Source organism: Condylura cristata, unplaced genomic scaffold, assembly GCF_000260355.1.
Source record: "Condylura cristata isolate star-nosed mole 26May11 unplaced genomic scaffold, ConCri1.0 scaffold00015, whole genome shotgun sequence".
In the NCBI taxonomy this organism is placed as follows: Eukaryota; Metazoa; Chordata; class Mammalia; order Eulipotyphla; family Talpidae; genus Condylura; species Condylura cristata.
Genome location: NW_004567116.1, coordinates 38,695,336 through 38,708,473, shown reverse-complemented (window position 1 = coordinate 38,708,473; position 13,138 = coordinate 38,695,336). Strand labels below are relative to the sequence as shown.

Sequence of the window (13,138 nt, the reverse complement as noted above, 5' to 3'; positions counted from 1 at the left end):
ATTGTTTAAGTTAGAAATATATACCTTACTTTCTTCCCCTAGAGCCTAGAAAATAGAACATTACAATTATGAACTGATAGCAATTTATATTGCCTCAATTTCACTCTCCTACATTTTCCTCTAGGCAACTCTCTGATTCTTGAGCTACTATTACCCCAAGACTGGAGGCTGGGAAATAGCTGAAATAAGTGGGCTTGGGTGATATGACCTACCACTACACAAGTGTGAAAGACTAAATTATTTTTATTTCTACAATAAAAATCACTCCAATGTTAAGCTTTTAAATTTAACAGAATGATGCAGAGCCTGGAGGGAATAATGAGACTTATACATTGAGAAACAGTGATAGGTACAGAGATATGCTCTGAAATGTGATCACTCACTGCCACAATCAAGCTGCATTTTATAGGATGAGAAGGAGGGAAAAGAAAGGCCTCATGTCATAGAGGGGAAAGAGCATGTGTAAAAGCACAGAGCATGAGAGAGAGAGGTAGTGGGTACATGAGGAAATAAACTGCACAAGGTGCAGAGAGCAATCACTGAGAGGGAAGCAGGGCCTGTACTATAAGAGATCCGGGAACCCAGGGTTTGCTCTCACCCCCATGTTGTCACTCAGGAGAAGCTTCCTTTTTCCTCTCTCTGCTCACCAATTTCTGAGAGAAAGCATCAAACACAAGATCATAAGCATGGAGGGAAGGAAACTCACCTAGAGTTATAAACCAGGATATGTAAGAAAGAGATTAAAAAACAAACAAACAAAAACAACAAAAAAACCCCCAAACTGGTAAAGGAATAAAACCTGCATTAATAAGTAAAGTTGAGCTGAGGCAAATGCCTTTTTTCTTCCCAAGGATTAGAAGTCATATGGCTGAATGTGGAGTCCTTGGAAGAAGAAATGAAGAAATTACACAAGCAGAAATTGTCAAGGGCTTGGGAGTTTATGCATGAGAATTAACTCTTGTCTCATGGATGTGGGACTCAAGAGAATAGACAGCCTGGCCTTAGAGGGAATAAAAATGGGAATCTGGCTACTTATTGATTTTTTGGGGTTCTAGGCTTAGGAAGAGGAAGGGGGCCAGAAAATGCCTTCTAGTATATACAGTCCAGTTCTCAGAGGAGCAAAACGGACAGGAACTTGGCGCAGAATCTCTGTAAGCTTTCAGCATGCAGTCCTGCATAGGAAGGGAGGCACCCACAGCAACCTCCACCACTACTTAGCACTACTGTGCCAGCCACGCTGGGGCAATGAATCACATCAGAGAAAAGTCTACAGCCCTAACGAAGGCAGCATTACTCTCTTCAAGTAACCAAGGTCACCCACAGCCAGCTGTTTGCATAGAGTGGGTTACAGATTTACAAAAACCCAGAAAAACTATAATAACCACATTTCAGTTGAGCTCAATCAATAGTTACTGTGTTTTAGTTAATGCCAAGTCCTACACTGAGCTGAGGATACATAGAAAAATGAGGCATGGCTTCTATCATAAGGGATCTCACATACAGACAGTTAAGATGGAGAACAGTAAGTCTTAGGCCAGTGGAAACTCCAGTAGCTCATGATAGGACAAGTAATCCAGTACAGGGAATTCAGGAAGATTTCTCAGAAGGGCAGATTCATATTTTTCCTTCAATACCCTGCTCCTCACTGGCATTTAAAGGTTCAGGATGTATTAGCCAATGAAGAAGGAGAGAAGGTTTTCCTCTTCCTGGTGGATAGAAGAGCACTAAAGGGACCATGAATAAAAGTATGATGATTTGGATAAAAGCAAGAGGTCCAGTGCAGTTAAAATATGGTATCCATGAGATGGGAGAACATGTTAGGAAGATGGATATAGTTGGCACTAAGTATGCATTAAGCTTTTTTTTTAAAGATTTATTTATGCATACAGAATTGGGGTATAGGCCAGAGGTGCAGTGGCAGCGAGAGGATTCACCAGAGACAGAGTGGAGAGTAGGACAGGCAGATCCATGAAGTACACTGCTGAGGGGAGCAGCGGGCTGGTCAGGAGAGGTCTGCCTCGCCATGTGGATCATCTCCGGGACGAGAGGGGTTCGAACTCATGTTTAAGTGGCTTTAGCGTCTTAGTGCTGTGCTTTAACCCGCTGCACCACCAGGGAGGGCCATTATTAAGCTTCTTTTTGTAGCCAAGGAGCAGCTCACAACAGGATCTATGCAGAAAATTGTTTTTGCGGGAAGATCCCAAGAAATTAAAAAAATAAAAAAGTACATACCCAAACAAAACTAATTATATTTTCTGCTAATTTATGTGGGACTTTTAGAGGGGAAGGTACCAAAATAAAACAATTCCAATGACTTACTCTACAGGGTCACAACTCGGAACAGATGTTAAGTCATTCCTGAATTTTGGTAGCACTTTGTATCTTTCTTTTAGCACTTGTCACTTTCTGCCTGGGAGCATAATTATCTGTATTTTAGCACTAATGTTGTACCAGTTTCCTCTGAGTGTGAGCCAGGTTATGCTCATTTATTCTGTAAACTGTTATTGCAACCTAGTCTGAACAGGCAGGGTACCCCCAACAGTGCCTAACATAATACATGATTGATAATTATTTCATAATTCCATGGCTGAATGACTCTTAAAAATATTCTAATCCAGAGTTTCTCAACCTTTGTTAAGAGTTTGATAAAAGCAATGCACTCTCTTTCTAGAAAAATTTACACAGAGAAAACATTTTATATATAATATCAGAATGCACCAGGCCCAGCGGGGGAAGGTTAATTTACCCAAAGCCATGAAGCCAGTAAATAATAGAACCAAGCTCAGAACACAAGCTCCCTGGCTTCCGATTCAGTACTCTTCCCACTATAAACTAACTGTTTTAGTCTAGTTGTTTCCTGCTGGAGGCTACCTGCCTCATACAAGCCTCAGATGTGGCCATGTTCATATAATGCTTGATATAAGGATAATGCTTAGGAAAAGACGGCAAGTTGAGTGGCTTTTGCTGCCCAAACACAAGTGGTATTGAAATTCTGACAAGGAGAAAGCAGCAATGGGGCATACATAGTCACGTGTGGGCATTAAAGTAAGACAAAGACACAAAAGTGCTGCTGAAATCTCCCCAAGCAGATAGTAAAATCTTCCTCCTAAAAGTACTGTTTATTTTTAAAATTTATGTATGCATATAAGAACTGGAGTATAGGCCAGAGGTGTCGGGGGGAGGAGGTGAGGTAAGAGGATTCACCAGACACAGAGTGGGGAGCTTCATAGGCAGATCAACTGAAATACACTGCTGAGGGGAAAAGCAGGTGAGACAGGAGAGATTTACTTTGCCATGTGGGTCAGCTCCTGGCCAGGATGGAACTCTGGCTATAGTGATTGGAGATAGCTTGACAGCACTGAGACTTAACCCCTTGCACCACTAGGGAGGTTCCTAACAGTACTGTTTATAGGAAAATGACAGAATTGTGACTCCAAGCCAGACCTTCTGACTTTCAAACCAGTGTTGTATCCACATCACCACTTGCAATGAAATCTAACTACTACTCAAGCACTCCTGAAACTGGATTTCAGAGAAGTATCTCAATGCAATAGGTGCTTAGAACCAACTCTAAGTTAGCTGTGATAACAAATACAAGGAACTCATATATACACATTTTAAATCTGCATATAATATAAAAATCAACTATTTGGTGGAAAATGTCAATCCACCTCTATTTGCCACAACCCATTCATTTAACTAAACTGGATATATCATTTCCACTGTGAGAGCCATTAACTCACAAAAAGATACTTTTAAAACCAAAACATTTGGTTTTTATTGTGATAACCTGGCCTAGAGATAGGATTGGGAGGTGGTGGAATCAACTCCAATCTGGATTATATCCAAACCAACCAGAGAGGAATGAGAAGTGACCTGCATCCTTTCTAGCTCCAGTATTATCCAACCTATGCATATCTGATCTCTGGGTCTTTGCAAAAGCTGTACACTATCATTTTTTAAAGGACTCCTGCCCCTTTTACCTCTTGTTCCTTAATTAGGTGCTTATATCTTCCAATGCCATGAGTGGGTTTTGACCTATATTGCCGACTGGTACTCAGTAGAATCCCACCTAAAAGAGAAAGATGAGACAAACTTATTTCAAAGCTCACCACAGGCAGACAGATGATAGGCTAGGAGAGAAATTCTCTACTACAAAACAGACTATGTGGAGTAGCAGGCCTCTTGTGGTTTAAAGAACCAGAGATATTTTTTGATACTAAGCTGACTCAGTTTACTTTCTTTTACTCTCTTTTTGGCCCGTGGACTCTTTCCATCCCCTCTATCTATCTTTCTTTGAGAAACTTTTTCCTGCAAGAGCCCATGGTGGTAGAATGACAACAAACTAATCTTTCTAACATATAAACCTAATCATGTCCTCTTTCATTTATTCAACAATCTATTTACTGCACACATACGATTTTTTAAAAGTGCTTACTATATGCCAGGGACTATACCAGTACTAAAGAGATACCAATGAATGATACAGGGAAAGTCTTTGCCACATTTCAAAATGTTGTGGTGGTTTGCCACTGTCCAAAGTTCACACTCCTTAGGTAAGTATTTAAGAACCTTGATTTTTATAATCTATTTCCAGTTACTTCATCTTCTGCTACTCCCACTCCTCCATATGCCTCGCTCCTCAGCCACAGTGCTACACTTGTCATTCTGTATAAACCATGCTGTTTTCATGCCTGGGTGCCTTGCCTAGCTCCTGCTGAGGCTGTATCTCTCTTCCAGGTAAAATCTTACAAGCCTCTCGGGCCAACTCAAATGTCACTGTCTCCGTGAAACTTTTTTGCTGCCCTAAAAAAAATATCATTAAGTTTACTTCACATTCTATAGTAAACATTGTGTGTAAATGAAAACAGAAAGCACCCGTTTTAAACACAGAGAAATGCAGTCATCCATCAGGGCCCTCCCTGGTGGTGCTGTGGACTGGAGTGCAGCACTGCGAAGATGGCCACCCCGTTTGATCCCCGCCCCAGAGGTGACCCACATGGTCCCGCAGACCTCTCCTGACCCGCTCGCTGCTCCCCTCAGCAGTGTACTTCGTCAATCTGCCTGATCTGCACCCCACTCTGTCTCTGGTGAATTCTCACTGCCCCTGAATTTCTGGCCTGTACCCCAGTTCTGTATGCATTAAGAAAAAAAAAATACGAAGAGCAGAACCAAAACTTCTCTTCATGATGATGACACATCTTAGGTAAAAGTGCTGAGAATGCTTGCTCTGTCTTTGATCTACTGGAATTCCTCAGCAAAAAAAGGCATTTTCAATTACAGTTTGGGGCAATCCCTATAATTAAAGTAGCTGGTTAATTAACACGCTGGTTTAAACCACTGTTAAATTAACCATTTTCCCTTTAAATGAAAGGTTTGGGTCAAATTACCAATGGTTAAACAGATTAATTAGCCAGGCTCAATTACAAAGTTTACAAGTTTGAAAGCCTCTGATTTCCAATAAGTTCAACTTATTAAGCTGGGTTTCCTGCTGTCACATTAACAGTGCAGCTTCCAGAGAAAACATGTAACTCCTTTTCACTAAAAAAGGCACAAAACTCCAGGATCTCAAAAGGAGGCTTTGATAACCTTCAATTAGCACAATTATAGGATGTTTCACACATTGATTTCTCCCACATTCCACCCCCTCCTTCATATATAGCACAGTCAACAGTCCTTCAATGTCCTTGTTTACTAAATGGGGAAGTAATACCATCAATCCAGGATAGAGGACAAACAACTTCATTTTAATTGTTTCTCCTTCAGAACTGGAACAAACATTTTTAGCAGGGCTATGCAGGAGGAAAAGAGGTAAAAATTGGGTTATCCCCAGCCAAGAATCTAATTATAAGTTATTCTCTCCATAGACCATAAGTCCCTGAAAGGCAGATACTTCTCAGCACCTGGCTAGTAGTATGTGCTCAGTAAGTGTATATTTAAGAAGGAAAGGAAAAAGATTCTGAAAATACTGTATCAAGGCAATCTGCAATGATTTGGCCCTGACAGTTATCTACTTTTTCAAAATTTCTTTTCAAAATTTGTTCTTATTACATTGAATTATTTAGACTTGAATGTACCGTGTTTCTCTGACGGTACCATTTTGCACAGCTGTAATGACAAGACTCAGTATTCCCTTTATTTAAAACCTTTAGGCTTTTCTACATAGATACATGAATATGTACTTACTTATTTATTTACTTATTGCTACCTTTCCATGTGTTTAAATCAATAAGAAAAACATGGTCACTGCAATCATTTTCCTTGGAAAAGAACAGCTGGAAAGGCACCCAAAGCTCACAGCGAGTATAATGGGTACAGTTAAGAATGGGCCACTGCTCCCAACTCTTCTGTTTTGAACATCAATCTAATCCAAATTTGAAATTTCTGATTTTAAAGATATCTGGAAGAAGTTATAAAAAAAAGCCATTGAATATTTATCCTTTCAAGCAGAACTACCATGGCATGCTGACACTGGGACATTACCCTGTGCTTTGTAGTCTTCTAGGCACTGGGATTCCCTGACCACAAGTGAAAAATCAACAAAGAAAAGGATAAATGGACAGCACATATATGAAAAATGCCTAACTAATTAGAAATAAAAATACATACAAATCACAGAAACAAGAAACAGCATTTTAAAATAATACAGTAATTCCTGCCCCCCCCCAGGAAAAAAATATACTAAACAAAATTCCCCTCCCTTAAGTAAAAAAAATATATACTAAATACCAATAAGCATGCAAAAAGGAAGTATGAAATGGTGTCTTTATTCTCAAGATCAATTTGGTAAAGCACATCAGTAGTTTTTAAAATGTGCATTTCCTTTGATCCAACAGTTCAACATTTACAAATATATCCTAAGTAAATAATCAGACAAAGGCACAAATAATAGCGTACAGGGATGTTTACTATAGTATTGTTTATATTCCAAAAATCTCATGACATCCTAAGTTTCTCCAAATAGAAAATTAACTAAATTATGTTATTATCCCACACCATTCTTTTCAAAAGTATCCCTATTTAGAACTTTTCCAGCAGCATTTAACATGCCTCACGTTATTCCAGACTTAAAAAAAGAATTAGGGTGAGCTCAGGTACTAAACTAAACTACAAAACTATAGTAACCAAAAATATTACAGACAATTTGATAGGCAAATCAAACATACAGACAGACCAATGAAACAAAACAGAGTTAAAATAGTCCCAGATCTATAGAAACTTAGTACATGATAAAGATAACATTCTCAAACCTATAGGGAAAAGAAATTTGCTTCAATAAATGTTAAATAACTGACAACCTATTTGGGCTGGGGGGATTGCCTTTTACTCATTTCTGACTCCCTATGAACCACATATTTATTTATTTTTTAAAGACTTATTTATTTATGCATGTAAGAGCTGGGGTATAGGTCAGAAATGCAGAGGGTCAGAGGATTCACCAGTTACACAGTAGGGAGCAGAATAGGCAAACTGACTGATATACACTGCTGAGGAGAGCAGCGGGTGAGACAGGAGAGGTCTGCTGTGCCATATGGGCCACCTCCCTGGCCAGGAATCGAACTCATGCCACAGTGGCTGACAATAGCGCAATAGTGCTCAGGCTTTAACCCCTATGATACCAGGGAGATCATCAATAGCAAACCTCTTTGAGCACATTACATGCTTTATTTCATTAATCTTCAAATAATTCACTATATTTTGTACTATAATTATCCCAGTTTTTACATAAGGAGGCTAAGCTACAGAGAGGTAGATAACCAAAGGTCATAGAAAAATATGTGGTTCGTGCTCTGAATTATGACTTCATGTTCTTACCCACTGTCCTAGTTCATATGAGGAGTAGGATTTGGTCCTGGTCAATCTGCTCAAAAATATAGTAGATGTCATTCTACATAACATTATTACAGGGTATTAGAGAGTCACTTAAAGAAACAGACTACATCAGAAAATAACTGCTTACCTACAGAACAGATGGGACTGTCTCCTGAAATTCTGGACCAAAACAGGGGGAGAAAGTATGTTAAATACAATCAGATACCCAAATATAATCTGCAGTTATCAAAATTTGTATGATTCTTACTAACAATATGTCAAAACTAGATATTTTTTATTCATTCTTCCCTTTCTTTCCACAAACATTATTAAGACTGAGAAGGAAAAAGGCACAAAATGATGTAAAAATAAACTATTATGAAAAAAAAAATTACTAAGTAGTTACTATGTGCCAGACAATGTGGTAGGCCCTGAGGATTTGAAAGTAAATAAAATGTCTCCATGGTCCAATTGGGAGAGATATATGTAAACAAATATGTGCCACAATATAGAGCTGATCCAGAACAAAAATATGTACACAATTTGGAGGAAACACACATAAAACTGTGATCAATCCCACCAGAGGTCAAACTATATGATCTGAGATTTTAAAAATGAAGAACTGTCCTCAATTGTGCATTCTTGGCAGAGATATGAAAGTTGTGTACACAGAAAGAGCAAGCCGCTGAATGTGCATGGAACCTAAGTGGCAGGAAAAGGAGTGAGGGACTTTAGATAATACAGGGATCAGATCATGAAGAGCCTTGTAACTGTGCTAAGGAGTTTGATATTTACTCTATGTCTTGGCAGATTTTAAGCACAGGAATGATATTATTTAGTTTAAGTTTTGAAAAACACTTTATTTTTTAAATTTTGAAAAATTAATACTGGCAGCAAAGCAAGCAATGAATGAGAAGTAAAATTGAGACAAGTGAACCAGTCCAGAGGTTCTTAAAATAACCGAGGAGAAAATAAGCCTTGTAATAACATGCTAAGGAAGGATGGGGAGGAAGGGGCAGCAATGAGAGCCAGACTGGGCACAGAAGCCACAGAACACAAAGTAAATGTATGTTTTTATTTAGGTGACCACGTAATATGAATATTTTAGTTCAGTATCCTAAGAAACTGAAACTAAATTGTAGACCAAGTTGGAAAAAAACAAATCTGTGATTAAATGCTGGTTCTATCATTTCCAAACTGCAACCTTGTTGTTTTACTTTTATTTATTTTTGCATACAAGAACTGGAGTGTGTTCCAGAGATGGAGGGAGGGGTGAGAATTCACCAGAGACAGAGTGGGGAGCAGATCCACTGGTATACACTGCTGAGGGGAGCAGCAAGTGAAGCAGGAGAAGTCTGTGCACCATGTGGGTCAGCTCACAGGGATCCAACCTGTGCTTCAGTGGCAGACAGCTTCACAGTGCTGAGACTTAACCTCCTGCGCCACCAGGGAGGCCCGAGCAAGTTGTTTCATACCTTTGTAATTCAGCTGTATCATCTTTAGAAAGATGACAATGATAGATCAATCTCATGGGGCTGAAGATCTATCAAACTCTCTGAGCCAGTCTCCTCTATTATAAAATGACAACATTAATATGCTTGCATTGTTTTTGTAAAGATCAGAGAAAAATGTATAAAATGCCCACCACTCTGCCATAGGTGTTTATTGAATAGTTCACTGAATAATGATGTAAAAATAGATTAAGGTGGAAAGGGAGGAAGAGAAGAAAGGCTTCACTAATATAAAGGGCTGAAAAAACATTCAGGCTCATAAGTACCAGGTCCAGGAAGATAATACAGTTCATTATTTCAGATCACACTTAAGAATCTTAGAGCAGGCCCTCCCTAGTGGTGCAACAGGTTAAGGCACAGCACTGTAAGCTGACAGCAGCCACTTCAGTGTGATTTCGATCCCTGGCCCCAGAGGTGATCCACATGGCGCAGCAGACCTCTCCTGACCCACCCACTGCTCCCCTCAGCAGTGTACTTTGTCAGGAGGCCTGTTCTGCTCCCTACTCTGTCTCTGGTGAATCCTCTAGCCACAACTGCACCTCTGGCCTGTACCCCAGTTCTATATGCATAAATAAATAAATCTTTAAAAAAAAAATTTTAGAGCAACTTATTATCCTTTCTAGATTTGTTTAAAATGAAGATACTATGACCTATATCTACCAGATCACGCTGAGGATCATTCATTAATCAAATAATTAGTTATTAAAATGTCTACTATGTTCCAGATACCATCCTAGGTATATAGCAGTAAACAAAATTAACAAATTCCTTATTTATTTGATGCTTATATTCTAGTGAGTAGGGAGGGCACAGAAAATATATTTTACATGTATATGATAAATGTGTTATATATGTGTGTGTGTCATATACATATTATGTGTGATACACATATATAACAAATTTATAAGTTGGTAATCCCTGCTATGAAGAAAAATAATGCAAGGTAAGGAGATAAAGACTGATGGTGAGTGGGGGTGGGGGAGCTATTTTACAATTTTAGGATAGTTAAGGAAGACACCTCTGGTGAGATGATATCTGGGCACAAACCGAAATAAAGAGGGATATCTAATGCAAAACTGCAAAATCCTGCGGTAGGAGAGTGCTTAGATCTTCAAGGATTGAAAGGGAACCCTTCCAAAGTGTGGCTAATGCTGACTAAGTATAGTATATGATGAGGGAACAGATTATGTAAAGCCTTTTAGGCTATGGTAGGAACTAAGAATTTTACTCTGAATGAGATGGAATGCCATCGAGAGTTTTTGGAGAAGTGTTGTGAACTAATTTGATTTTAAAATAATCACTCTGATATACTGTGAAGGATAGAAGACAAAAGTAAAAGTAACAAGCTGGTGAGAAGATAGAATGATGATAAAGAAGATGAGGAGAGAAGGAATTGGTCCCTAGCAGTTTAGCAAAATAGAAAGCATGAAACCTGAAACTGGAGGTGAGAGATAATTCAATTCTGTACGTATTTCAAAAGTAGAGAGGACAGCATTTATTAGAGAATTGGATGTGAGACAAATAACAATGTCAAGGATAACTTTGACCTGAGCAACCAGAAGGATGGAATTATCAATTAAGTGAGAACGGGGAACAAGCAAGATGGCAGGGCAATAAATAGAGATGAAAGGAGAATGCTATGTGAACTACTATCTAGCAGAACAAAAATATTAGCTATAGTTAATTATTGTTATTAATATCCTTACCTTAAGAGGGAAAAGGCTTGTTTAAAAATGGTATCATTTTGCAGATATAGCACCTACAGAGAAAACAGCCATGTTAGGACAATCTTAAGCAATCATAGAATTCCATGCATCTCTTCACACCCACAAACAGTTTGTGTAGTTAGCACACAAACCAAAAAAGGACCCAAAGTCTCTAGCAGGGTTGTCTTACTGTCAATAGAAAAATTGCAGATAAACCAAAGTCGCCTTCTTTCCCACCCACTCCAAAAAATGCTTAGCAAACAGAAACCCCTCTTCCATGTTGCTTTTTGGTTTTTTCACCCTATCTCTCCTTTGATAGTTTTTTTTCTAATATTAGTAAACAATTACTATGTACCCGTCAAACACAGACACTGTGTTTCCCCTTTCCCCTTCCCTAATTCTCAAAATTCACTGCAAGCTAATCTTATAGATGAAGCAGCTGAGGCCCAGAGAGTTTATATTCTAAGAAATCATAGCTAGTAAGTGGCTCAGAGGACATTTTTACTTCAAAGGCTATGCCTCTATTACAGCATACTGTCTCTATCAGTAATAGTGATGATGATGATACAAACATCAACAAAACAATGAAAGGGGGGAAAAATGCAGTGGTAGTTGCCTCCATAAACCTCCCTTTCCCCAGTTACTTCAATCTCACTCTGTTCTGCTAGCATCCAATCAAAAATCTTTTTAACATAGAATCTTTTTATAAAGTAATTAAGTAATAAATACTAAATGTCCATAATGTACATTAATATAAAGAGAAAATTCCTTCAAGTATGCAACCATAGATAACAACTTCAATTCTTTCAACATGTATATTTTAAGAGTCTATTATGCAAAACAAAGAAGTATCTCTTAGAAACTGTCACAGGTAAGAGGAGCCTACGGAGACATGTCAATGAAATGTAACGTAGTATCCTGAATGGGAACCCAGAATGGAAAAATGGCATTACATTAAAATAATAATAATAATAAAAAATAAGGAAATATAAATAAAATATTAGATTTAATTTATAAAAAATGTACTAATATAATAGAAAAGTTGCTTTGGGATATGTGGGAATTCTCTACATTATCTTTGCAACTTTGCTATAAACCTAAAACTATTCTAAAATAAAACTTATTTTATTTTACTGCATGAATATTAAAGGAATATAAAAATTAATTGTTACAATATGAATGAATCTTGATAACACTACGTAAAATGAAAAGAAAACAGTCACAAAGGATCAATTACTCTGATTCCATTTATATGAAATACCTAAAATAGACAAACCTATAGAGAAAGTAGATTAGTGGTTGCCTAGGGCTGGAGGATCTGGGGAGTTGGGGAATAACAGCTAAGGGACAGATTTTTTTTTTAGGGTGATGAAAAATTGGTTATGGTGATGTTTGCACAATTCTGAATACATTAAATTGTATACTTTATACTGAATTGTATACTTTAAATGGTGAATTTATGATATTTGAATTATATCTTATTAAAGCCATGTAAAAGTGTAAGCACAATCCAAATAGGAGTTTGGATGGTTGGAAATAGGAATCCAGGTGGATAAGGGCAGGATTTCTTAGCTTTTGTAGTATTATATATAATGATTAGAGTTTGTTCAAAGTCATGAATCTTCTCCACAGACAAATAAATATATATCCATAGATATATAAAGTATTACTTCATATTACTTCAAAAGTTTCACTTGTCACCCATAGAGCACTAGGTGAAAAGATATACAGGGGGTCTCCCTTGTGGTGCAGGGGTTAAAGTCTCAGGGATATAAACTATCTCCAGCCTCTGCAGCATGAGTTCAAACCCTGACTGGGGAGCTGGCCCAAATGGTACAGCAGATCTTTCTTGTTTTGACTGCTGCTCCCCTCAGCAGTGTATCTCAGTAGGTCCACCTGTTCTGCTTCCCACTCTGTCTCTGGTGAATCCTCTTACACCCGCACTTCTGGCTTATACCCCAGTTCTTGTGTGCTGAAGTAATTAAAATACACCTTAAAAAAAAATCTACAGAGGTACAGGTCATGTTGATTTCTTCTCAAGCACTTGGAAAACAATAAAGGTTTGTTCTAGTGATAAACAAATGATAAGAAAAAATAAGTGAATGAGTG

At 38.1% G+C, this 13,138-nt stretch overlaps 1 protein-coding gene across 3 annotated transcripts in view; it reads right to left on the bottom strand.

Annotated features, from left to right (window-relative positions):
- The window catches only part of MRPL48 (mitochondrial ribosomal protein L48), a 42,656-nt gene that overhangs the window by 23,035 nt on the left and 6,483 nt on the right, over positions 1-13,138 (bottom strand). For 2 of the 3 annotated variants that reach the window (XM_012725069.1, XM_012725072.1), the window contains exon 2: positions 3,984-4,072. In XM_012725069.1, coding sequence (XP_012580523.1) covers positions 3,984-4,072 — 89 coding nt within the window. Of the gene's footprint in view, positions 1-3,983; positions 4,073-7,960; positions 7,993-11,029; positions 11,083-13,138 lie in introns of all 3 variants that reach the window. The other variant, XM_012725070.1, reaches the window with a different exon arrangement.